This window comes from Paramisgurnus dabryanus, chromosome 13 (assembly GCF_030506205.2).
Source record: "Paramisgurnus dabryanus chromosome 13, PD_genome_1.1, whole genome shotgun sequence".
Taxonomy (NCBI): domain Eukaryota; kingdom Metazoa; phylum Chordata; class Actinopteri; order Cypriniformes; family Cobitidae; genus Paramisgurnus; species Paramisgurnus dabryanus.
The window spans coordinates 8,610,807-8,638,169 of record NC_133349.1 but is presented as its reverse complement, the minus strand read 5'-3'; the positions used below and the strand labels follow the sequence as shown (position 1 = coordinate 8,638,169).

At 37.8% G+C, this 27,363-nt stretch overlaps 1 protein-coding gene across 1 annotated transcript in view; it reads left to right on the top strand.

The window, feature by feature from the left end:
* Nucleotides 1-9,426, top strand: part of nek11 (NIMA-related kinase 11) — an 83,556-nt gene extending 74,130 nt beyond the window's left edge. The window contains exon 15 of the mRNA XM_065298595.1: nucleotides 9,208-9,426. Within this exon, the coding sequence (XP_065154667.1) occupies nucleotides 9,208-9,412 (205 nt within the window). The 3' untranslated portion in view covers nucleotides 9,413-9,426. The remainder of the gene's footprint in view (nucleotides 1-9,207) is intronic.
* Nucleotides 9,427-27,363: the final 17,937 nt, after the last annotated feature.

The window sequence follows — 27,363 nt, the reverse complement described above, 5'->3', positions numbered from 1 at the left end:
GCTCATTAAGACCCATGGAAACAGCTGATCAAAGCTATATCAGGAAACATACGTTCACAAAAACAAAAGCCCCCTTTCATTATAGTTGTGAACTCGTGCATCTGTAAAAGTCCGAGGTGAAATCGGAGGCGTAACAGCCCTGAGCAATACAGTAGATGCTAGTAAGTCATTATGCTTTTGTTGTTGTGCAGGCTCCTTTGGTTCTTCTATAGAAGAACAGTGATTGCGGAGAAAAGCCTCTGTGCTGTAGTTGGTCAGGAAGTGGAGGTTGGTGTTTATCACGCTGAGAGTATAACAGCAGCTCGGTCTTGATTACCTCCACTAATCAACTGTGAAGAGACTTTGTGTATGTTTATGTCTAAGTGTATGTTTCAAATTTGTCGACTTAGAAAGGAACGCCACTTTTATATGAAAACAATGAGCAGCATTAACTTGCTGATGTTTGTTCTGACCCCAAAGATCTCTTGATTATACATCTCTATTCTTGGGTCTTTGACAGTGACGTGAGACATAATAACAGAGCCTGATTGCTTCTGTTTACCACGTCTAAACTTTATTACTGGTGCATTCATCTTTGTCCTTTATAGAGGAAGGACATGTTTACTGTTTTAATTATATCCTAATGAGGCACTTTGTTTTGTAAAAGCAAAAGGCGGTTTGTGGAAAAACACACTTATTATCTTTATGACATACATAGTTCAGGCAAAAATGATAATTACCCCATGATTTACTCACCCATAAGCCTTCCTCAATGTATATGATTATCATATTTTAAATCAACACAATCAGAGTTTTATAAGAAAATGTCCCGGATGTTCTCCAAATGGTACACAAAAAGGTGTTTCTTAACTCTTTCACCGCCAGCGTTTAAAAAAAAAAGTTGCCAGCCAGCGCCAGCGTTTTTCATGATTTTCACAAAAGTTTAATTTCTTCCAGAAAAATTTCTTCTTTAAATATAAACATACAATATACCACATGAAAGAACAGACCCTCTGCTTTCAAACAAAAAAAAACAAAAACGTTTCATCCTACCTTTTTATTTTGTAATCGGTAGGTTTCTGCAAAAACACCACATTTTGAGCAAAAAGCAGAGATAATTCCATTTTTGTGACGGACTTTCATAGAGATCCCATTCAGAGCGATCTTTAAAACAGACACGGACATGCAGCAGCTTGCCATAGGGCAATACTTCCGGGTTTAAAAAGTTGCGGAAGGGCGCCACCTAGTGGATAATAGCGGTATTGTGGAAAGACGGAAAAACTCGTCATTGGCGGGGAAGCGTTTTCTCTTGATTGACGAGATATCTCGTCAATGGCGGGGAAAGAGTTAAAGTCCTTCTGAGAGCAATCAATGTGATATTGTAAGAAAAATATAAATATTTGAAACTTTACAAATTAACTCTTTTACCGCCATGGGATTTTTTTCCTGTCAGCGCCACCTTTTTTATAATTATACAAACGTTTAATGTTTTTCAGAAAATTTTCTTAAAACAAGAAAATCAAATCAGACCCTCTGCTTTCAAACCAAAAAATTTTCATCCTATCTTCAATTGTTTACTTTTATTACTTCTCAAATATGTGTTGGTTTCTTACAAAAACAAATGTAATTTTAACAAAGTTAATTGCATTTTTGTAAAGGACTTTTGTTAGAGGTCATATTCAGAGCAATTATCAAAACATAGAGTTTTTACTGATTTTGAATTAGTGAAAGCTACACTAATGTGTAATGGTGCATTCACACCAGCCGCGGTAGATATGGCAAAAATGCGCTACATAGTTGGACGCTTGAAAATTTGAGTTTACCCACTTCATTCGTGTGTGAAAATCGAGACATTCACAAGGAAAATTTCGCGCATGGGAAAGGGCTTCTGCGATTCCGCTGAGACTCTGCTCACTTCCTGTAATCACGTCACTACTTCAGCAAGGTCCTTATTGATTAATGCGGTGCGGAAATCCGCCAAAGTTCAGATTTTTTAACTTGCGCGTTTCCCGCAGCAATGCTCAATTCGCGCAGAATGCGGCATCTGTGCATACCATGCCGCTGTATGCCAATTCGCGTCTTTGCATTGACTTAACACGTAAATCACTCGCGCTTGCCGCCTCTACCGCTTCTGGTGTGAACCCTGCATAAGAGCGCCTCCTAGTTGATAATAGCGGAAATGTGGATTGCTGTAAAAACTCATCATTGGCAGGAAAGCATTTTCTCTTAATTGACGAGATAACTTGTCAATGCTGGGGAAAGAGCTAAGATAAATAGCTTCCAGTAGTAACTGTAGTGTGTTCATGAGATGCATCCGTTTCCAGCGCTTTCTACTTCTTTTTACTCTTTCCCCACCAGAGTTTTTAAACAAAGTTGCCAGACATTTTTATGATTAAAAAAAAAAGGTTAATACCTTCCAGAAAATGTTCTTCTTAAAATATATAAACATACAGTATATCAAGTTAAAGAACAGACCCCTTTGCTTTAAAAAAAAAATGTTTCATCCTCCCTTTATTTGTTCTCTTTTTATCACCTCTCAAATATGGGTTGGTACCAAATTTACCAAATTAATAAGATAATTGCAGTTTTGTGAAATCTGATTTAAAGAGATGATAAAAACATATACAGAGTTTGAACTGTTGCCCTAAGGGAATACTTCCTTGTTGTATAAGTTGGGTAAGAGCGCCATCTGGTGGATGATAGCGGAAATACGGATTGCCAGAAAAACTCCTCATTTGCAGAGAAGCATATTTCTGCTGGTTGTAATCGCAGAAATAAGCCCCCGACAGCATGATCACTTTTTTACGTTTCTTGCTTGAGGTATTCGGCCAATCACAACGCACTGGATAGCTGGGCAATTTTTTTTACCATAAACCACGTGAACACATTTTATTACCAAAAACACAAAATAATGTTTTTTAAGCAACGTTATAGGGGCTCTTTAAGTCTCAGGGCTCTATCTTACACCCGGCGCAATGCAGCGCAATGCAGCGCAATGCGCGACGCAAGTGTCTTTCGCTAGTTTCCACCCTAATTTTCACGTTTAGCGCCGCGTTGTTTAAATAGCAAATGCATTTGCGCCCATGGGCGTTCTGGTCTGAAAACGAGGTGTGTTCAGGCGCATTGTTGGCGCGTTGCTATTTTGAGGCAACTAAAATAGACTACGCCATTGACCAACAAAAACCTGGTCTAAAGTCAATGGCGCAATGTGTTTTATGTTATTTAAAGAGCGCATTAGTAAAATGCGCCTATACACGGGAGGACAACGCGGGTTTGCTTATCACAAGGTACATGAATGCGCAGCAGCACAAAATGCTTTTAAATATGAAAGATTAAAGGATTGAATGTAAAAGATTATTATTGAGTCTCTTGGACATAAATGAGGACTTATGGCCGATTCACACGGTACGCGGCAACCGCGAGTGTTTAGTTCTTTTTCAATAGGAGACTTGCGGAAAGCGGCAAAACGGGGGCGGTTACAGAGGTGAAGCGGAGTTGGTCCACACGCCTTGCTCGTGCACCCAAAATCCTATTCCTTCTCCGGACATGGTACTTCATGACAGGCGCCTTTGAAGATAAACATATTTGCACTAAATGCTGCACAAAATGCTTCCAATACAAGAGAAAAGCTGAAGCCGCGCGGCGATTTTGCCGCTTACCGCGTACCATGTGAAACGGCCATAATTATGAGACATTAGAAGGCGCAAAGAGCTGCTTCACCTGCAGCCTGGTAAGTAAATAAATGCTTTGCTTTGAACAAATGCGTCTGTTTTTAAATGTTTTTTTTAATGCTACCTCACGGATTTATTGTATATGATTACTCTGTACCTGTGGATATGGTGAGATGAGAAACATTTTTAAGTAATGCTTAAAAAAACTCTTTTTTATAAAAAAAACGCTGTCCAAAATGCTGAAACGTGAGGAGAGCCGTTTGTAAATTCTTTATCTCCTGTTTGTTACAAATAAAGTCTTTTTAGAGTACAAACCTTATCTTACATACTTGTAAATAATTTTTGGATGATATTGGATAGCCATACATTTAAAGCAATTACAAGCCTGCTTTTTACTTCCATGACTAAAAGAAAACAGGTTTTAAAGGTTTTAATAAAAAAATAACAATTTCAATTCAAGTGAAAAACAACACAATTATTTAACATTAATCTTAAACTGGGGATCTTCTTCCTCCGCTTAGTTTTTCAGTTTACAAAGTCCGTCATCTAAATAGGGATTAGACATAGTGCCAGCGCAACTTGCTTTTAAAGGGGATGAGAGCTGTGACTCTCATTGGTTTACTGCACGTTACGCCCAAAATACTCCCATTACAATAGGACCTACCCTTTTCGACCATGCGCTCGGCGCACAAACCATTTTTCACGTTGTTAAATTAGCAAAAGTGGATTCGGACACGCCCATTTAGACGTTGCGCTTTGCGCTTTAGACAATGCGCTTAGATCGTTAAAATAGGGTCCTCAATGTCTATTATGAGATTAGGAGTTTGATTTTATTTCTTTTAAATTTTCATCTTTGACTTAAACTTACTCATTCAATTTTAAAGATATCAAGGTTATATTTTCAGATAATTTTCTTTATGTAGAATGATTTTATATATAAAATATTAAATCACCAATCATGACTCTAGCTGGGTTTTAACAGACTTTATACATATTATATTGATATATCAAGCGAAATTTTAAACACTGATGTAACTGAGCTGTCTCGAAAGCAAATACTTTAGTACTAATTAAAAATTTATTTTTTAAGTTGCAATCACCTTCAAGGGATGGGCAATTTGAAAATCACTGTATGTGAACTCTGAAGCATTTCCTATGCAGTTCATGAAAGAAATAATTTGCCCTCTTCATTTTGTCATGCTGGAGTGCTCCAAACCCACAGCGAAACTCCACAGAAGCGTGGAAAGAAGGAGACAGCAATTACCTCACGCTGAAGTGGGCAGGGGAGCACAATCGATTTAATCCCAGACCACACACACTCATATCCCGGTCCCCATTACTGCCATGGATTGAGCGCGTTGAACCCCGTGCTCTCACCTCGCCGCAGCCCTGCCGTTCCTCAGCATCAGCACCTGCCTGCTGCCAATCAGGCATGACACCTGTATGACATGCCCGATGATATGGCTGGTGTCAACCCCGAGGCATGACTTTTCCCATTGACGGCCTGTGCTGTCAGATGACCCGTTGTATTGCAGACATCTTGTGCAATAACAGTAACCATAGCAGAACTAATGAGAAGTGGTGCTAAAACGTGTCCTACTGAAAATTGGAAAAGTTGGTTTTGTCACAACCCAACTGTATCTGTACTGTCATATCCAATGCAATGGCATACCCAATACAGTTTTTAATTAGCATAATGACTTTTTCATCTGTCAGGTGACTTGTAATCACTGTTAGACTCTGAGAAATTCAATAACAGCAACATCTGTTATTTACAAATTCAATATGCATCCCACTCATTGGATTTATTTATTTGTATTTTTGCCTGAAAATTGCATTTTATATTGGATTTTGAAAGTAATTAATGTATAATATTCTCAGCTTTGTTTAGTCTACATAAATTTGTTTCATATTTGCATAGATTTTATTCCACAATCAATGCAGAAAATGAGAAAAGGTGTTTAGATTTTGTGTAAGATTGGCCATTACTGTACATCTGTTGCAGTTTTCTTCCATTAAAAAGCTATCTGTCCGTCCGCCCGCCCGCCTGTCCGTCCATCCATCCGTCTGTCTAATTCCACCAGCCAAATCATTCAAATCTGTGACATCATCACTTTCTTGTTTCCATGCTCTGTGACTGTTTCTCTACTTTCGCCTCCAGATCTGAGACCCCATCTAGAATACATTAGCCTCATTTCACCCATCTTCTACTTAGTCTTTATTCAGCAACATGCTTCTCAAAACTTCACTACCCCTATGTGATTGACCTGCTGTACAGTATCCTGTTCTCCTCTGAATCTCAGACCTCTTACCCCTGTACTTCAGTCTGATCTTAAAGGGATAGTGCGGCCAAAAATTATATTAAACCCATGATTTACTCACCCCCAAGCTGTCCGAGTTGCATATGTCCATCGTTTTTCAGGCAAACACATTTTCGGATATTTTAGAAAATGTTTTAGATCTTTCAGTTGATTAAATGTAATGTTACGGGGTCCACCCATAGTCCACGACCTTCAAGTCCAAAAAAAGTGCGTCCATCCTTCACAAATTAAATCCAACAAAGGTCTTCTGAGGGTAATCCGTGCGGTGTTGTTGTAGAAATATCCATATTTAAAACTTTATTAACGTAAATAAATACCTTCCGGTAGCGCCACCATCTTAGTCGCGTCCGCATTCAGGATGAGAGCTTACGCAGCCTACGGAGGCTACTCTGCTGCTGCTCTGTGCCCCCGCCCTCCGAATTTGTCATACGTAACTAAGAAAAGTGCGTACACTACGCTAATACTCTCTCCTGAATACAGAGGAGTCTAAGATGGCGGCGCTACCGGAAGGTAGTTATTTACGTTAATAAAGTTTTAAATATGGATATTTCTACAACAACACCATGCGGATTACCCTCAGAAGACCTTTGTTTATCATCCTGGAGCCGTTTGGATTTATTTTGTGAAGGATGGATGCACTTTTTTAGACTTGAAGGTCGTGGACCCCGTAACATTACATTTAATCAACTCAAAGATCTAAAACATTTTCTAAAATATCTGAAAATGTGTTTGTCTGAAAAACGATGGACATATGCAACTCGGACAGCTTGGGGGTGAGTAAATCATGGGTTTAATATCATTTTTGGCCGAACTATCCCTTTAAGTCAGGCAGTGCACCATGGTAGGCCACAACCTCTGAGCCTTTTATTCTTTTCATCCTCTTAAATATGCAATCATGATTTAAAACTTAAGTTTATATGCACTGTCTTGTACACGGTCAGAAAAATGGTCCAAAAATGGTCCCAAGCTGTTATTCGGGCAGTGCTCTTTAAAGCGGTCCAAATATGTACCATTTAGGGACAGATATGTACTTTGGGTACCAATATGTAGTTTGAAGTGCTAATATGTGCTTCTGACATACTAATATGAACTCTCTAGGTGCTTTTTGTGTACTTTTTTAAAAGGTACCACCCCAGTAACAGCTAGGGAGCATTTTTTGTCCATTTTTTTCTTAAAATATGTATTAAAATATCTTTCTTTATTTGTATTAATCCTGTTCTTAATTCTTTCAGCTACTGTAAATGCCTTGTTTTAAAATGTTTATTTTTAAGTTTTATAAATTATGAATGAACATAAATTAGCAATGAAGAGTAGAATATTGATATATTAACTCTAGAAATGCTGTTTTGTTCAACCCAGTTTTCTGGGTTTGTCCCTTTTTGTCAATTGAAAATGTTTGACAGTTGAAAATAACCCAACGTTTTGTATATTAAAGGTATAGCGGAAGATTTTCTTTTTCTGGGTGGATCATCTAGACCAGGGATAGGCAACTTTGGTCCTGGAGAAGTTTAGCTCCAACTTGCCTCAGCACACCTGCCTAAAAGTTTCTAGTATGCCTAGTAAGACCTTAATTGGCTGCTTCAAGTGTGTTTAATTATGCTTGAAGCTAAACTCTGCAGGACACCGGCCCTCCAGGACCAACGTTGCCCATCCCTGACAAGACCTGATCTCATCTAAATGATTACTATCATTTAAAATCACTGCTAGAAAAGTTGATGTCAGCTATGATTAGCGATGCTAGCCCTGGCTCACGAACCGCGCAGACACGGTAAATATGCCTACAGCAACTTGTGTCATTTTTGGCTTTTGGGTTACTCCTAACACTTATCAGACATATGCAAAACCAAAATGTTTCTCTAAGACTTTAAACAGGCCATGTCTTTTCCAAATATTTTTAAACCTGTAGGTTGCATATTTCAACAAATGAGACCATTTTTCTGCTTATGGGTCCAGATCCAACATTAAAACTTTTTATTTGAGAGGTACCATTACAAAGTTTAAGCTGGTTAGTTTTTGTAATAGAAGTTTATATGAACCTGTCAGGCTTGAACAGCTGCAGATTTGTTATGCTTTTCTATTTCATCTACAGTATTTAAAAAAATATATGAGACTACTTGTGCTTCTGTTTTGCATTTTTAGTATTTTTTCATCCCAAATTATAGTATCAGCATTGCAATTTTACTAATTTTAATAGAGGATATTATTTAATCAGCCGTTTTTGAGCACCATTTATTCATTTCACACATTTAAGGGAAAATTTTATAAACTCACAGTGCACACTGCAGTCTCCAGCCTCAGGGAATCACTGACAGTAATATATTAATAATTCGTAAAAAATCCAAGTCCATGAGTTTATGTCTGGTTATCTTTACGGAGATAAAAATTAGGAAATTTGTTTTACATTATGATAAGTGTGTATAATAGCGTGATTTTTTATGTCCCTAGTTTTGAATACGAAGACGCCTCTCCTTCTTCATTATTTTGATAGTTCACACTGTTTGATTGTCACTCACGTGAATGAGCACCGATTTCCCTTTGATTTCGGGCACTTGTCGGCGATTTCTCAAAACCTGTCAGCGAGTCAAAATCAGGGCTAAAATCGTGCAGTCTGAGCTCGGCAATACTGTTGCTTAGTGCTAAAGAATAATAGTTTGAGAGAAATGGGATTTTTATCTTGAATTAAACATCAAACCATACTTACTTTACTCTATCATCTCACTCTCCACCTTTGATAAGGTAAAGACTTTATCCTCAGCTCGCTTTGATTAGAGAATGGATTGTAAAACCTTTCATAACCATGTTCTCCCACAAAAGCTGTCAGATTTATTTAAATGTAATAAGATCACCCATTAGTAGCAAGAAAATGATGCTAAATTATGATTCTATTGCCCTCCACACCCCAGTCAACGATCAGACCCTTTGTTAGTATGAAGCTTTTTCTATCTGAGGGGTCCAAAGGTGCTGGGGAGATAAGACTGACACTGAGAAGTGGAAGTGATTCACGGTGCCTGCTCACATCCCCAACACCTGTCAGAAGGCTGTTTTTACAAGGCGTCCCGCTTGGACACCTTCAAAACTCCCACAGTGCAGAGACTGAATTTTGCTGGATGCATGTAGAACTGGAAACTCAGAAAGTTTGTTTAAAAGAAATGTATTTGCTTACAGTATGGGTCTTTGAGACTTGCTAAACTGAGTTAAATTGAATTGAGTTGAAATGAATTGAATTGATGTTTTAGGTCACTGCATCAAAGGCTGGGAGAGGAGGCGTTTCTGAAGATCTATGACTACCTGAAACAGGCCAGAGAGAGACAGGAAAGCGAGGAGAACATCAGACAGGCTTTGAGCAAGCTGGTGGAGAGATCCAGTGATTGCTTTGAAGTAGATCAACTTCTTTATTATGAAGAGCTGTTACATACAACACAGGAGAATACTGTAAGATAGCAATGAACACACACACGCACGCACGCACGCACGCACGCACGCACGCACGCACGCACACACACACACACACACACACACACACACACAGAGGTTGGCATATGTGGTAGACGCAATGCATTTTTTTCTGTACAAATTGTTGATTCTATTCTCCTAACCTACCCCAGTCCCTAACCGCAACCATCACAAAAAACTGTTGGCAGTCTTTAACCTATAAAAAAGTACCATTTAGTATGTTTTTGAAAAGCCAATGTTTATAGCATGATAAACATGTCATTGTACACTATTTATGTCCCCATAAACCACATATACAGCACCAACCCACACACACAATTTACTGAACTGCATACAAGAATAAACAGTAAACATTTTTTTATTAGTTCAGCATAATTATTGTATATCAATCTTGACTGTTGATCAGTCTTAATTGTTTCCTGGTATGTACTGTAGAATACATTTTTGAAAAACAACAGGTCCACAACATTGTTTTCCAGTTATCAACTTGTTGTTATTAACATGTTAACTTGTTTTTATAGTTATATGTTGTTTATCTTTGCACTTTGCATATAATTCAGGCTAATATAATACAGGTTATATTATATTATATTATATTATATTATATTATATTATATTATATTATATTATATTATATTATATTATATTATATTATATTATATTATATTATATTATATTGGGCCCTATCTTGCACCCAGCGCAATTGACTTTGTCAGTGACGCATGTATCATTCGTATTTTGCACCGGCGCACAGCGGGTTTTTCCCTCCACAGACGCACGTCGGCAAACTAGGGAATGAACTTGCGCTCCCTGGGCGGTTCAGCGCAAAAATATGTTCCGGCGCAAACCCTCCCTGATGCTATTTTGCGGTAATTGCGCCACTGACCAGAAAAAAATTGTCTAAAGTCAGTGGCGCGTTGCGCGTGGTTCATTATGCTATTTTAAGGGCGCATGCTTGACCATAATGTATAGCGTGCACAACGCGCACACACTTTGCTTATCTAATCTACACAGATGCAACAGTTATTTTTGCAAATCATAAATTGTTACAATAAAAAATAATAACACATGAGATAAGGGGAATCATAGTGGTGAGCATTGTGGTGATAGTTTTTATTTATTGTGTGGCTGCGTTAAAAAATTCTCATGCAAATAACAATTAAAATATTTTCATAAGTTTGTTGTGTGGCTGTATTACGTTTATTTTATGTAAATAATAATTCAAATGTTTTCATAAGAAACCTTAATGTATGTGAACTTGATTTTTAAGTCTACTGTGGGGTTGGACTGCTTGCGTTTCTTGGCTTTCAGCGGTGAGGGTGAACGCAGCGATGTCCTCTGCTGGCATCAGGTCCTGTGTAGAGATCCAACCTCCCGTTACACGGCGTGCCCGATTTATGCTGGCAAGCTTGGGATTCCCCCGTCTCCTGACATCATTGTAGCGCTTGCGCCGCAACGTCCTGGGGATGCCAGCTGATGAGACAATTGTGGCTATTTCCTCCCACGCCTGTGTAACCGACGCTGATTTGGGCGGGTTTCTCCCATCCCCATACAAAACAACTTCTCTGTCTTTGACTGCTCTTACAAGAACGTCGGTCTCCTCGGCTGTGAACCGCTCCTGGCGTGCGCCTGGTAAATCCGTCATAATAATAGCAACCCGCCATGGAACTTGCGCACTTGCGTTTAAAGGAAATGTTGGATGACGTTCTGATTGGTTTATTTGAGGTTGCGCCCAAACCACACCTATGAATAATGAACCTACTTCAGACCAACCCCTTATTGATTTGCGCCTGGCGCAAGAGTTATTTCTCCCGCCAGGAAAATAGCAACAGCGCCCAAGATCCGCCCACAAAGTGACTTGCGTTTTGCGCTTCACACTTGCGTTTCAGATCGTTAAAATAGGGCCCAAAGGTTTTTGGATTTGAGCTCTCCAAATGTTTTTTAAGAACATTTGAACCAGAATGGTTCTTTGGGGAACTAAAAAGAATCCTTCTGTGGCACTGACATAAGGAACCTTTTAGCACCTTTGTCTTTAATAGTGTAAAATTATATGATGTGACCACATGATGTGTCCGCTATGATCAAAACCGTAAAGGTTTATACTAAACACAATTAAATAACTTGTTATTCTTACAATAAATTTATATACATTTATTTCGTCTGCTACCTGGTTAATGTATGGGTTTAGCTCCCTCTATCTTGTTCCTTGAACTCTTCCAAGTTTTAAAAATCTACACTGCACTGATATACTGCATTACATTATTCTCCCCATCTCCTGAAATTCTGTGTTCTTCTCTATTTTATAATAACAGTTATTAATCGACCTGTTTTCGGCCGCCTGTTCCCAGAGAAACATTGTCTGATTTCTTGCAGCTCCAGAAGTTAGTGAGCTGGCTAAAATACAGTGGTATACGATCAATAGTAGAAAACAATGATGCACAGAGACCATCTGAGATAACACACCAGCCATTGTGCACTGCCGTTATCACCGAAGCAAGCAAGCCATTCATTACAAGCTATTGACTTTTTCATGACATGCTTAGAATGTCGTTGATTTTCAACTTTAAAGATGGTTCAGATTCTGCTGGAAAGATGGCTTTAATAATCGTGCCAATTGAACTGCGCACATTTACAAGTTAGAAGACAGCCTGTTCTTCACAATATCTTTGCTGATATAATCAGATAAAATATGAGTTTCTGTAAGCGTCCTTTTGTCACCGTGATGGATTGCTTCTCAGTGTTCCTCTTTATCACGCTGTTCCAACGAAAGTTCAAGCACTTCGCAGCGTGCATTTGTGTGTGAGGCGAAGAGAAGATTGAAGATTCATTTCATCAGCATTTATGATACTTCACATTGCTTTTTAACACACAACGTTTTATTTGTGCTGCACTTGCAGCAGAGACGGTCGTGCGTTGAGCTCATTAATTCTCATTGTCACTTTCTAAATAGTGTTCTTGTTTTGCATCAAACCCTTTCTGAAAGATAAGTTCACCCTAAAGTTAAATATGCACCCTAATGTCGTTTTATATCTGCATGCCGTGAGTTTTAAAGCAACTAGTCTGTCAAACTAGTCGGTATAATTGCTCTGCTATTCCAAGCTTTTCAATGCCAAACAGTAGTTAAGTGTGAGAGACAAATTGAGATTTAAACATTTACTGAAAACCTTGCCAGAACTTTCAATATTGAAAAAATTAAATGCCAGTGGTACCATATTTGACAGCCTAATTTATGTTGCAGGAGAAAAGAAATGTTATTTGACAGAAGCTTGACAGATGCGTTTATTATGAGCTTTTGTAGTATAAAAAAGCAGCTTCAAAATTCTCCTTTTGTGGTTAACAAATCAGAGCATATATATACAGTACAGGGACAACATGAGGCGTTGTAAATATGTGAAGTCACTTTGGATAAAAGCATCTGCCAAATGCATTAATGTAAAGTTGATTGATGTGTTTTGAGTAGAGAAATCAAATACTGTCACATTTATAGACAAGACCCCGGGAATTGGGCCCACCATCCCAACCGTGTTTCACATTAGGCTCCATCAATACTAGTTGAATTTCTTTGGGGCCGCTACATCTGTGGGTCTTGAATTCTTACCTTTAACCCTACATAATCCTCATAACAATGTAATTGTTTATAAAATGGATAATGTGATTGAGAAAAAGAGAGGTACAAAATGTATAAATGTATATCCACATTATAGAATATTAAATATATTAAAATTGAACACAAATGTTAGAATTATGTCGTGACTAAGACTTTTATATTTGATCATCTTTAATGTAGTCACCCTTTGCCTAATTTACTTACCTTACTTGTGGCATTTTATTAAAAAGCATCTTGAAGTTTCACACTGAGATTTTGAAGAATATTAGTTCATGTCTATTCTGGGTTCTCATTGCTGCCTTTTCATCCTTTACAAAGATACTTTTTAATAAAATTGGTATATTCTAGTAAAAAAGAAAATTAAGTGTTTTCAAACGTTTTATGGATAGTGTAGTGCGCTATTACTTATTTTATAAGCTAAATGACAATTTTGTGGTACTTGTTTTTATTTGATTCTTTTTTTATATTTTCCCAGTGTTTTATTTCATTCTTTTTTTATATTTTCTCAGTGTTTTAATTTACTGCTCAGGAAAATATATATTTTTCTTTTTCTCTACTCAGCCATTTTGCAGGTAATTTAAAACACTGATCATAAAAAAGATAAAGAAAATGTGGTATACCGAAGAGTGAATATTAGTACCTAAATAGTACATATTAGGGATGTCAGTTTATGCATTTTCCCATATTCGATGAACGTTTAAATGAACGATCAATCAATCAAATAATCGTTAACAGTAATAGTGCAATAAGCTTTTACAGTGTCATATACTAGCCAATGACATAAAAGTGTGCTTAAAAACGCCAGTTTTGTATACTGTAAATAACATGCTAGTGGGATTGTAAAATGAGTGAATGTAGTTGATGTTTTGATAAAATCATACATTTATTTCATAATGAAACAATGACTTACAGAGCCCTATCTTGCACCCAGCGCAATTGACTTTGTCAGTGACGCATGTATCATTCGTATTTTGCACCGGGCACAGCGTGTTTTTCCCTCCACAGACACACGTCAGCAAACTAGGGAATGAACTTGCGCTCCCTGAGCGGTTCAGCGCAAAAAAAGAGGCCTGATGCTATTTTGCAGTTTCAAAAAACAATTGCGCCACTGACCAGAAAAAAAATAATTTAAAGTCAGTGGCGCGTTGCGCGTTGTTCATTATGCTATTTTAAGGGCGCATGCTTGACCATAATGTATAGCGTGCACAACGCGCACACACTTTGCTTATCTAATCTACACAGATGCAACAGTTATTTTTGCTAATCATAAATTGTTACACTAAAAAATATTAATACACAAGATAAGGGAAATCATAGTGGTGAGCATTGTGGTGATAGTTTTTATTTATTGTGTAGCTGCGTTAAAAAATTCTCATGCAAATAACGATTAAAATATTTTCATAAATTTTTTGTGTGGCTGTATTACGTTTATTTTATGTAAATAATAATTAAAATGTTTTCATAAGAAACCTTAATGTATATGATTTGTAAGTGTGCTTTGGGGTTGGACCTTGCTTGCGTTTCTTGGGTCCGATTTCAAAGCCCCCAAACCCTTTCAGCGGTGAGGGTGGACGCAGCGATGTCCTCTGCTGGCGTCAGGTCATGTGTGGAGGCAGATCCACATCCCGTTACGCGGCGTGCCCGATTTATGCTGGCAAGCTTGGGATTCCCCCGTCTCCTGACATCATTGTAGCGCTTTGCGCAACGATGGGTATGCCAGCTGATGAGACTGTGGCTATTTCCTCTCACGCCTGTTTAACCTACGCTGATTTGGGCGGGTTTCTCCCATCCCCATACAAAACAACTTCTCTGTCTTTGACTGCTCTTACAAGAACGTGGGTCTCCTCGGCTGTGAACCGCTCCTGGCATACGCCTGGTAAATCCGTCATAATAATAGCAACCCGCCATGGAACTTTTTCCCTTGCGTTTAAAGGGAATGTTGGATGACGTTCTGATTGGTTTAATTGACGTTACGCCCAAACCACACCTATGAATAATGAACCTACTTCAGACCAACCCCTTATTGATTTGCGCCCGGCGCAAGAGTTATTTCTCCCGCCGGGAAAATAGCAACAGCGCCCAAGATCTGCCCACAAACTTGCGCTTTGCGCTACGCACTTGCATTTCAGATCGTTAAAATAGGGCCCACAGTGTTTTTCACCCGCCTCACATGGACACTCTGCAACAGTCGCATGTAAGTCCATGCGTCCATGACATGTCAAATTAAAAGTTTCATTATTATCAAGTGTTATTTTTCTAGTTGTTCACCTCGTTTTCCGAGTTGATGATACACTGTTTGTTGTTATTATGTCCAAATAGCACACAAAGGGCACTTTTCCCGTCGTCACCACTTATACCTGCAGCATACTTTGAGCAAAGATGCTTATATTATGAAGATGGCATCCATTCTTCCATTAGAAAACAGTCAACGTGGCTAGCGTGCAGCACCTCAGCCAGTCAATAATGATCAGTGATATATGTTGCGGGCGTTCAGAGTGTAACGACAGTCAGTTAAAGTTTACATTTTACATTTTCTTGCAAGAATTTAAGATTACATGTTAATCTGTTCATTAAAAATGGCTTCTGGTTGCCTTCCCGGTGTAAAGCAGTGTTGCTATGCTAACTTGCAGGCTTCCCCAAAGAGGGTCTTTGCTTTCAGTATCCTAACTATATTTACATTTTCTGTATCGGACTCTATCAGTTCCACTACGGATGCCATTTCGTTGCTAGACATTAAAAAGCCCAGGTGTGTGTTTGGCATCGAGCATCATTGTGATCATGGCTAGTTTAACTTCTCTGCGTTTGCCTTATTTTTTTCCTCAGCCTTTATATGTTTTGCGCAGGCGCCAATACACGTGCATAATGATCTTGCGTAGTCGACAATCGTTAAGTTTTATCGCCTTAATTCTTATCGACAATTAATTGAAGATTGATTAATTGTTGAAACCAAATGTACGGGTATGCATAGGCCTATTTGTACTGAAATGGTAAATAGTAGGACCTTTTAGGGGTCGTTCACATGTCGCCCCTAAAACGCGCTGAAAATGCTAGCCGCGTAGGTTCTTTTCAAATGACCTGTGGTCCGCTTGCGGCTTTCTGAAAAGTTTAGATGTTTTAACTTGATGCGGTGCGGACGCGCCTGGAAAATACGATTGCGCCACACTACGAGCGCATCGTGATCATTTCACTTACATTTGAAATAACGCACTTGAGCACGCAAAACACGCGATATGTGAACGGCCCCTAACAAAGGTATAGCCCCATTGACAGATTGGAACCATTTTGTCTGACAGTGTAGTAAGAAACTGATAGTTTTCAAATGTCGTCAAGGCCAAGAAAGGATATTGATCCTACAACATGTCCTTGTGTACATGTTAAGCTAAGAGGCTTTTCACAATGATAAATTGTGACACAGCATAGAAAGTCAGTAAGAAAGCATTCCTCTTCAGTAACAGTTTATTGTTTTGACATTTCATGTCCTTTTAGCTGTGTTGAGAGACTGTAGTAGTAGCCATAATGGAACCAATTATTAAATTAGAGAGAAAACCTGTGCTCGATACATTGCACAAAAATTACTAATCCTTATATGCTGACCTGGTTATTCAAATTAACCGTGGATTTTATTCACTGATAAGATAGTTCCCTACCACAACATGTGGCTCTAAACAATTAAGAAAATCTTTCTAGGCACATTTGTGACCTATAATTGTTGCAACTCTGTCAACACCCTGTGTTGGCACGGATCGCTGTATTGACCTCGGAATTACAGTGATCACTTAGAGAGGTCCCAAAGCCAAATGAAGCAGTATTCCTAAGAGACTGAATGTTCAAACAGCAAATGCATTAGTCACCAGGATAATAAGCACAATTTTACCTCCTGCTGCCCTACTTCTTCTAGCCATGATCAGATCTTAATGGGGGAGATTAGCAGATATAAGCAAGCTTGTAAATACAGTGGGATCCCAAAATGAATGAATGGGGTGGACTATTGCACATTGTAAAAAAATTATTTTGAGGAGCTCAGATCCAAAAGCAGCTAAACGCCAACTCCGTCAAAAATGAGAATGATATGATTTGAATGCTCTTGGCTCGTATTATACATAAAAAACTTCAAATACTTCAAACTTTCTGGCCTGAGGACATTTAGAAATACTGTTTGTTAGCAGAATCCATTAAGAGTCTAATAAAAAATAAACTAATTTTCAAGAAAACATATCAGATGTACAAATAAGACGGTTTTGCTTCTGAGCTTTTCATTTGTTATTATGACCCACAAAAGAAAGCCAAAGCGTTTCAGAATGACAGACAAGTGAATAAACAATGAATTTTTGTTTTTGCTTTTTCTAGAGCTAGCTGGGTCCTCAGCTGTAAGATATTTCATTATAATTTGCCGTATAAGTTGTGGTACTTTCCCAAGTTCCTGGTTGATGACTTCAGAAGAAATCCTGCTGGGCGCAGGTGCGAGCATCTGATTACAGGGCAGATTTGAATAAGAGATGCTCTACTTACAGTAAAATCTCTAAGGAGAATCCACCTTTAGATTTTGTAATGACATACACAACTGCACAGTGAACATTGCAGCAAAAATCAGTGTTGGCTTCAGCAGTGTTTTTGAGCAGTTCGGTGACATCCCTGCCCTGGGAAGTCTGGAGCTGTGCCTTTGTGTGCGCTCCCGCTGTGGGTTACATTAGTATGCGGCACAGTCGGGTTCTGGCTGGCATTGGATAAATTAATTGATATTTTGGTCGTGGAGGGCTTGTGACAGTTCCAGTCTAGCAGAGTGCTCTTCATACTGACCCATTTTTTTAACCGCTAGAGTTTTGTGCTTAATAGAGGCAAGCCTGATTTATCTGATAGATCTTCATGTACAGTATTAAGATGCACCTAAAAAGGTTTTTTTTTTTGTTTGTTAACGTTGCTGAGGACCAATGTGAATGATAACTAATAGCAGATGTTAGTTTTGTCAGTCTTTAGGTTTATGCATAAACTGTTTTATTAGTATTTTAACTAGTTTCAGAGGGCATCAACACGGTTTCAATTAAAAACAGGAAATGTTTTATGTGTTTTGACTGTTCTTTAACACAAAAACAGCGTTTAGGAAGTCCAGAGACACAAACTTTTGAAAATATGTTTTTTAAAGCGATAACAATAAAAATGTCAGTTTGTGAAAATGGCGACGCCATGCGTATTCAGTGTTCAGACATTGCGCAATGTCACCAACTATTGGCGTGACATGCATAATGCAGAGTTTTAGTCGTTTTCCCGAATCTAAGTGAACCAAAATTGTTTTGCCAATGAAAGCGTATGTACACAAAACTTTGGAAACTTTTATGTGTTCTTTAACAAAACAACAGTATTTTCTATTTTGTTTTTTAAATTGATACCATTATTATGGTGTACACAACAAAAATGTGAATTTGTGAAAATGGTAGCATTATGCAAATGCACATTATCTGTTCAGACAAATGGCCTGGCACGCATAATACAGCGTTTTAGTTGTTTTTTGCAAATCTGAGTGAGCTGAGATTGTTTGACCCTATATCCAAGCAATATACAGTGCATTCATACATTTTTTTCCGCATTATGTGTGTTCCCTGGGATCCACAACCTCTACCAACTAAGCTACAGAAACACATACAGTAGTCACATCTGCTTCTGTCACATTTAGAAAAAGAGTCACTGCCTTTTGTATTACAAATAACAAACACAGCACACCCTAACCTGATTGGTTAGTTTTACTCAATGTTCAATGCACAGTGGATTTAGCTTTCCTTCAGGGAACGCTACAGATCCCAAGCTGCTACAATGAATAATTTCAAGGAAAAGCTGGATTTGTTTGCAAGGTCTATGCCATTGAATGTGTAATGTAAAGTAATTTGCTTCAGACACTTACCAAATATTAATTCCTCTAAATGTCATGCAATTACTGTTATTCAGACAGCCACTTTTTTGAAAATATGCTCATTTACCAGCTCTCCTAGAGTGAAAGATTTGATTTTTAACAATCTCCGGGTCTGGCGGTACCACTTTTAGCATAGCTTAGCATAATCCATTGAATCTGATTAGACCATTAGCATTGCGCAAAAAAAAAAAATCCAAATAGTTTCCATATTTTTCCTATTTAAAACTCTTCTGTAGTTACATTCTGTACTAAGACTGTTAGAAAATGAAAAGTTGCGATTTTCTAGGCAGATATGGCTAGGAACTATACTCTCATTTCGGCGTAATAATCAAGGACTTTGCTGCTCTACAATGGCTGTAGCAGGCGTAGTGTTATTATGCACTGCCCGAAAATAGTCCCCTTGGTTACTTCCAATAGCAGGGGACTATTTTCAGATGCTGCGTAATATCATTGTGCCTCCTGCAGCCATGGTACGGCAGCACAAGTCCTTGATTATTACGCCAGAATGAGAGTATAGTTCCTAGCCATATCTGCCTAGAAAATCACAACTCTTAATTTTCTATCAGTCTTAGTACAGAATGTAACTACAGAAGAGTCAAGTTTTAAATAGGAAAAATCTCGAAACTTTTTGGTTATTTTTTTATATAGCGTGATGCTAATGGTCTAATCAGATTCAATGGATTATGCTAAGCTATGCTAGAAATGCTACCGCCAGACCCAAAGATCAGCCGAATGGATTCCAAAACGGTAAAAATCAAATGTTTAACTGTAGGGGAGCTGGAAAATGAGCATATTAGGAAAAAAAGTGAAGTGTCCCTTTGAGTAGACAGCACTTGGTACTGTAAGATAGTGTGGACACGCTAAACCTCAAACTTTCTTATCATTAATGCTAATCCAACTGCAAATATCAGCATAACCAAAAGTCTGTAAGAGAGCAGATGTTCAGTGCATCTAGCGAGGTTACCGGGTCTTGATCCTGATATTCAGCACGTGACTCATCTCTGCTCGATTCTTTGTGTCGTGAGGTTTAGGCATGGAACACAGCTGCACCTCTAAATTGTCTAAATTATCACTCGATTCCATCAACCCTGACCATTTGCAATGTGGCAGAACGCCACAGAGGAGCCGATAACGCCAGGAACGCTAAAGATAAGTAATGCTTGCTCTTACTGGGAAGAGAGAGAGAGTCTACGGACCGGATTACGTTTCCATTAATCTTCCCCCAATCACCTGTCGGAGAAGCCCGGGGCCTAAGCACACCATGTGTGATTTCTTTATAGTCCATGGCAGGATGCATTACAAATACCAACATAATACTCATAAAATTTTGAAGAAGTATAAACATTTACTTCTATGATAAGGTGCATTTTTGCTGTGATTAATATTATTATAAGTTTGTTTAGCGAATACGACGCAGGCGTTTATGTAGTGTGTGTGTTCAGCAAGACACAGGAAATTGAATTGGAATTTAAAAAGCATTATTGTTTAATGAATCCCGAACAACTCTTTTTGCATTAGCCACCGTTTCGTTTGTAATTTAGCGTGAAAAATATTATCTCACTGTCATATTCGGTTAACAGGGAATGCTCTGGTCGCTGTGCCATGATTGTGAACCAGGCTGTTCACTCGGATTGAGGAAGAAAGCTTTCCTCCTGTTCTCATGCCTACAGGACAGACAGACTTTAAACTGTCATGACACACGGCACTGGAACAGCAAGCGAGATTGCCTGGATGTTTCAGTGCTGTAATTGGTTGCTATTGCATCCTGTATCTTTTCCTCGGGTGTTATGTCGATCCTATGGTTTCGTGTGAGACAAAAGGGGCCATCAGGGCCAATAACCTCATTGTGCATTTCTTTCTTCTCTCTCCACTTTTATCTCCGGACCTCTGCCTTTCCTCTGTGCCCTCGTCATCTCCAGTTACATTTATGTAATGGGAAAGGTCTGGACCCTTTATTATCACGCCCAGGTAAAACTGAGCAGACAAGCTTAATGGCTGAATGGGGCATTGACTTATCAAATCATTTATTCGTACTGGGTGGCTGCAGGACCTGTGAATGAAGGTTAACCGGTCTAGAGGGCATTTAAGTGTTTCATGTTGAATTCATGATTAGAGCGATCGCATGTCAGTAGAGAGTAGATGCGGCTTTTATCAGCTACTGTATATCTGCAGGAAAGTGGGTTGTTCCCTAAAGATATAAGAGAAGAGTCTTTTTATGAGTTGTTCATTATCTTCGCTATAGCTCACAGCAGTTTTATTAACCTTATACACAAGGTAGAATTGTTGTTTATTGCATATCCTCTGAACTCAGGAGATAGGAAATGATAAAGGTAGGATTTCTTGAAGAGGAAGCAGTGGAAGATTAATAACAGCTGTGATCCAATAGCAACAGGGGATCTGATTACCACCTTTTTGTAACCAAGAAGCACAGGCTCAAAATTTCTGTTTTCCTAAAATAGTTTTTAAAGGAGTAGTTCTCACAAACATTTATATTATCTGTCATCAAGATTGTCTTCTAAACATGTTTTAGAAAAACAACCTGATGTTTAAAGAGATTGTGTTTACCCAAAATCATCCTTTTCGGTAACACTTTACTTGAAGGGGTGTTCATAAGACTGTCATGACACCTTCATAATCATTACATGATACGTGTCATGAACATAAAGGAGATTGTATGTCAATTATGTAATTTTGAATGCAAAGATGACATTGTTTGACATGTCTTTGTTATGACATCTTGACATAAATCAATACATCATAACTTGTCATAAATCTGTCATAAACATGACATAGTAGAATAATTATCAAACTTAAGAAACTACTTTGCTTTATGGGTTAACATTACATTAAACTGTAATTTAAATGTCATTGAGTGTTAATACTCTAATAGTTTTTTTAACAGCATCATAATTATTTTTCTTGACCTCAACTAAATTGAACTGAATTGAAGTGTTAATACTATCAAATAATTTGAAATACCTTAATAAAATGCAACAGACACATCAAAATATTAAACTTAACTTTATGGATGTCCACAATACAAAAAATTAAGACAAAATGATTTTTTTTGTGTTTTGATGAACACAAAAGAAAATATTTTGATTAATGATGGTAAGCACACAGCTTATTGTAACCATTGCCTTTCATATTAGGAAAACAAATATTATGAAATTATTGTGATAAATGATGGCAAGCACAAAATTGACTTTACTTGTGGAATTCCACCGTATTAGTTTTTCATACTATGGAAGTCAATGGTTACAAGCAGCTGTGTGCTTACCATCATTTATCAAAATATCTTCTTTTGTGTTCATTAAAAAAAGAAATTCATACAGGTTTAGAACAACATGAGCAACATGCCCCAGACATCTGTCAAAATGATTGTTGCTGACCTTGTCTCTTCTGGAGTCGTTGTTTCAAGGAAAACAGTTGTTTAGTTCACAGTTGTGGTGGGCTTCAGGGCCATCTTCTCAGAAGAACCCTTTAACAGACTGAGGTTTGCCTGTGAACATTAGATAAGTATTGGGATTCTGTGCTTTGGTTTGATGAGACTAAACTGAAACTGTTTGGGCACATGGATGTTGCTTAGGGTTGAAGGCCTCACCCTTTCTTCGCCAAACATAAGAACACCGTTCCCACAGTTAAATATGGTGGTAGGAGCATCATGCCGTGGGGCTGTTTTGCAGCCACAGGCACAGGGAGCCTTGTTCAGGTGCATGGCATCATGAAAAAAGAAAATTATGTTGACTTTTTAAGGGATATGTAGAAATCTGCTTGCAGTCTAGCCTTAGGTTGTCGCTCGGTCTTCCAACAAGACAATGAGCCAAAGCATACATCGAAATTGGTCCAAAAAATAGCAATGGAAGAATGGGCTTAAATCTCTTAGGAGACCTGTGCCAACCTAGTAAAGAACTACTCTAAGAGGTTGTTGTGGCTAAGAAAGGGTACACTACAGTATTAACTATTAATGACCAGGGGGCAAAAAATTTTGGACTTTACATTTTTGCCCTTTCTTGTTTTAACTCACTATTTCAATTAAATATTCTAATCAAACTTAGTGGACATTTAGTCTTTGTTATTTTGGAAACAAATCCACAAAAAAACTGTGTATATATATATAGATAGATAGATAGATAGATAGATAGATAGATAGATAGATAGATAGATAGATAGATAGATAGATAGATAGATAGATAGATAGATAGATAGATAGATAGATAGATAGATAGATATACCTTTGTTGCACTCCTTAAAATCAAGGTGCTTTACTGTACCTAATGTTATAAAAAATTTTAATGTTTATGTTATAAAATTGTATGAAAGAAATAGTTCTTCATAGAACCGTTGACTGAAAGGTTAAAAAATGGTTCTTCTATTGCATCACTGTGAAGCACCTTTTAAGCACCTTTTTTTCTGAGTGTAGAAGCTGTGAAGACCCCAAATGGCCTTTACTATACCACCGCTGTGAACTTACAGTCTGATCTGAGACTAACAGTGATTGCTTTGAATGTCTCTCTTAGCAAGAGAAGTTCAGAGTTACATCAAGGGCATCTAAGTGATACCTGACATCTCAAACAGTTCACGTTCTGTCCTCTAGTATTCCGCATGCATGGCATTACATTTCAGTGACACCGATACACAATTTCTAAGTGGCTGGATGGTTGCAGTTTGCACTATCCAATTGTGCTAAGCTCAGCATTATCTATTATCAGCACGATTTAGATGTTCTTAGATGTAGATGCACTTTATAATCCCCATAAAGGGGGATCACAGTTACATATAAATCAGATAGATGGCCAATAGGTCAAAATGCAGCCCCAAACATTTCTGCCTACATTACACGCTCTAAAAAGGGGTTTGTTTGTCATAAAAGCACTAACTTGAATTTCAGTCGAGGTTCTTAAAGTGCCAATGAAATCAAAACACTTTTTTTTTTAAATATTGCATTATAATCAATTTATCTGTATGGGTCATTGTTAAAAAAATAATGCACTTTTGCACACTTTGCATGGTTCTTCTATAGCGCGTGAAGCACCTTTAGTTTTTAATAGTGCAATAAGTGTATTTAAAATCGTGCCTTTATCTTTGTTAATGCATTTATTTGCTGATTTTACCACAGTACATTCTAGGATTTCCTTTTTTACGTGATGCAGCTTTAGAATTGAGCTCAAATGAGCTGTCTGAATATGCAGCATCAGGGGTGCTGTAAAGGGGGGGTAAACAATGACGATTCTCGGGGCCCACGAGTAAGAGGAGGCCCAGAGAAGCCCCCAAAATTGTGGTGCTAAAAAAATATTTAATAGTAAAAATTATTAACTTTAAATTATTCTATTTGCTGTTTCCTGGTATCAAAAAATTTATTTGTTTAGGAAACACAAACGTCCGTGGGCCCCTTGCCCCCCTCTCAATTATCATAAAATGGTTCAGTCCGCCCAAATTGTATAATCCAAGCAACATAGCTTGACTTCACTTATAGCACTGAATATCAACTTGACTTACGAGAAAGTGAAAATGCCTCAAACATCTGGAAGTCAAAAACGGAAAGAGAAAAATATAAGAAGTGAAAGAGGCAAAAGGTGGACATTATGTTACCCAATTTGCCTGCAAAAAAATATTGAAAATTTTTCTTAAACACTAAATTCAAGAAAAATTTAAGAAAAATTTGCTTACCCCATTGGCAGATTTTTTTGCTTGTCTTATGCACAAAATCCCTTAAAGGCGCTCTAAGCGAATAATGTGCGACGTCACTTCCTGTTGATGTTTGAACTGTTTTCAAACAGACAGAGCGTAGCTAACTCCTCCCCCTCCCCCTCCCTTCCGTGCTTTCATGAACGCGCCCAACCCCCACCCCCAAATCCTTCTTGTCGTTTATTGGCTGGAATACTTTGTTTAGTTTTGTGCTGGCTAGGTTTGGCCATTTGTTGATATTGCCGTTTGTGAAGCCTGGGCTGTCTACAGAGATCGCGTTTTTTTACAGTTTGATCAGCGGACAGGCAGCAAGCAGATAGTGAGGAGATGTTTCCGGTATGTAACAAAAAATGTTTTATGGTCTAAAACGCTTCAATTCGCTTAGAGCACCTTTAAATGTAATATTTTTGGTCTAAAAACTAGACTTATTTTCTTGGGTCGTTTTGCTCATCAAGAAAAAGCATCTTAATTTAAGAATTTTTAGATATTTTTACTGAAAAAGAAAAAAATACTAAGATTTTTTTTCTTGAAAATAATTTTTTTGCAATGCATAAGTGTTAAATGTTGCGGTTAAAATGACTACTGGTGGCCGTTCTAGTGTTAAAAGTGCATGATAAGGGAACTAAATTTTCTCCCCATGTTAGGTCAAGAAAACGCTGGAAAAAATAACAATACACAGTTTTAGTTATAAACGTTCAACACTGCAAAAAATGACTTTCTTACTTAGTATTTTTGTCTTGTTTTCAGTAGAAATATCTAAAAATTCTTAAATTAAGATGCTTTTTCTTGATGAGTAAATGAGTCTAGTTTTAGGTGAAAATTGTCCTTAAAACAAGCAAAATGATCTGCCAATGGGGTGAGAAAAAATTGTGAAATAAGGTTTCTTTTTTCTTAAACACTTAATTCACTTAAAATTTTCTCACCCCATTGGTAGTCAAAATACCATAAAAGGGCATGGTTTTATGTAAATTAATATGAAAAAAGTCTCGGCTGTGTTGGGGGCCCTGTCAAGATTCTTTTCATGGGGCCCAAAATCCTTAGCAGCGCCCCTGTGCAGCATAATTAAGCCTATACATTCAGTATGATGTCTTAAGATGATCCCTCTGTAGACAGCTCAAAAAGCTTTGGAACAGAGCAATCATATATCATTTTATTGATCCTAGAAAAATGCATAACCCCAAGGTGCTTTACTCATCTCTAAGTAACAAAGTCTCTCACAGAGAAATAAACCATGCTCATTAAAACACAGACAGTAAGGGAAACATCACTCCTCTAAGTTTTTAATAAGCATCAGACTTTAAGTTCATTATCCCAAGTTATTTTTAAGCTTGGCTGTTGCATTTTTCTTTAATCCTTCAATATTTCTAGCTAACCAGCTCAATGTGAAGCAGGCTATAAGCATCAATTATTTCACCTTGTTCCCAATCTAATTCATGCTAATCCTCGAAGGCAGGCATTTGGCTTCCTGCTATAAGAAAAAGTTTTTCAAGAGTGACATTTATTTAGGTAATGAAATATTCCTCCATAATGAAAGTATAGGCATATAACTTAATATACAGTAGGCACTTTTATTTGGGTTTTATAGAGTGAAATTGCAATATTGTGTCTGACAAACTTTGCATATGGATCAAGTTTTGCACACACTGCACAAACACATGTCTTGACTTTTGTCTTTTTTAATTAAGCTTATTAAAAGTGAGGTGACGATGTTGTTGCAAATTTTGTTACTTAAAGTGCACCTATTTCATTGCTAAAAAACAACGTTATTTTGCGTATTTGGTATAATACAATGCATTCACGTGGTTTATGGTTAAAAACTATTTTTTTACACCAGCCTGAATACCTCTGACGTCAGCCGGAAATGTGACCCTTCTTACCATGTTTGAAAGATTCGGTCACAGTGCAATGCTAACAGAAGTTAACTTCCAGGTTGTGAGTCCAAGTGGGAGGAATTATGATAATGACCATCATGTCTACGTCAACAGGTCCAGGAAGTAAACTGCTGCCTAAAATAGGCTTTATGCCCAGCTGCACTACTTCCTGAACTTAAGCCAGCTCATTGTTTCCTGTCTGCCATTATTGGACAAACTGATTAATCCAGGTGTGCCTGACCTCAGTAGTCACAAACAAACTGATTAATCCAGGTGTGCCTGCCTCAGTAGTCACAACAACAATAATCAGACACACCTGGATTAATCAGTTTGTCCAATAATGGCAGACAGGAAACAAGGAGCTGGCTGAAGTTCAGGAAGTAGTGCAGCTGGGCATAAAGCCTATTTGTGTGTTTGTTGTAGTCCAAGAAAAAGATTTCCATTGGAGACAATAACTTGCGTCATTGTTTACTTTGCGGTTCGTAGCTTTTGCATATCGTTACCAAGTACCGTATTTTATAAATTGCTATAAATTGCACTTTTTTCATAATTTTCATAGTCAAGTGCGATCTTTTTGAATGTGATTTGGCTTGTCATGTTAATTTAGCGTATTCAGCCTCCCAGCTATGTGCTGTATGCTATTGTGTATCGTGTAAATAACTGTTAATGTTACTTTAACATGTACAGACACCTATTTGGCCTGCTGTTTTGTGCTATTGTTTAGTTGAATAACTTGCCTTTCCCGATTAAATGTTCGTTCTTCGGCTTGGATTTTGTTTAATTATTTTCTAAATAAATGCGACATATAATCCAGTGCGATTTATAGTCCAGTGCGACTTATATATGTTTTTTCCTCTTCAAAACGCATTTT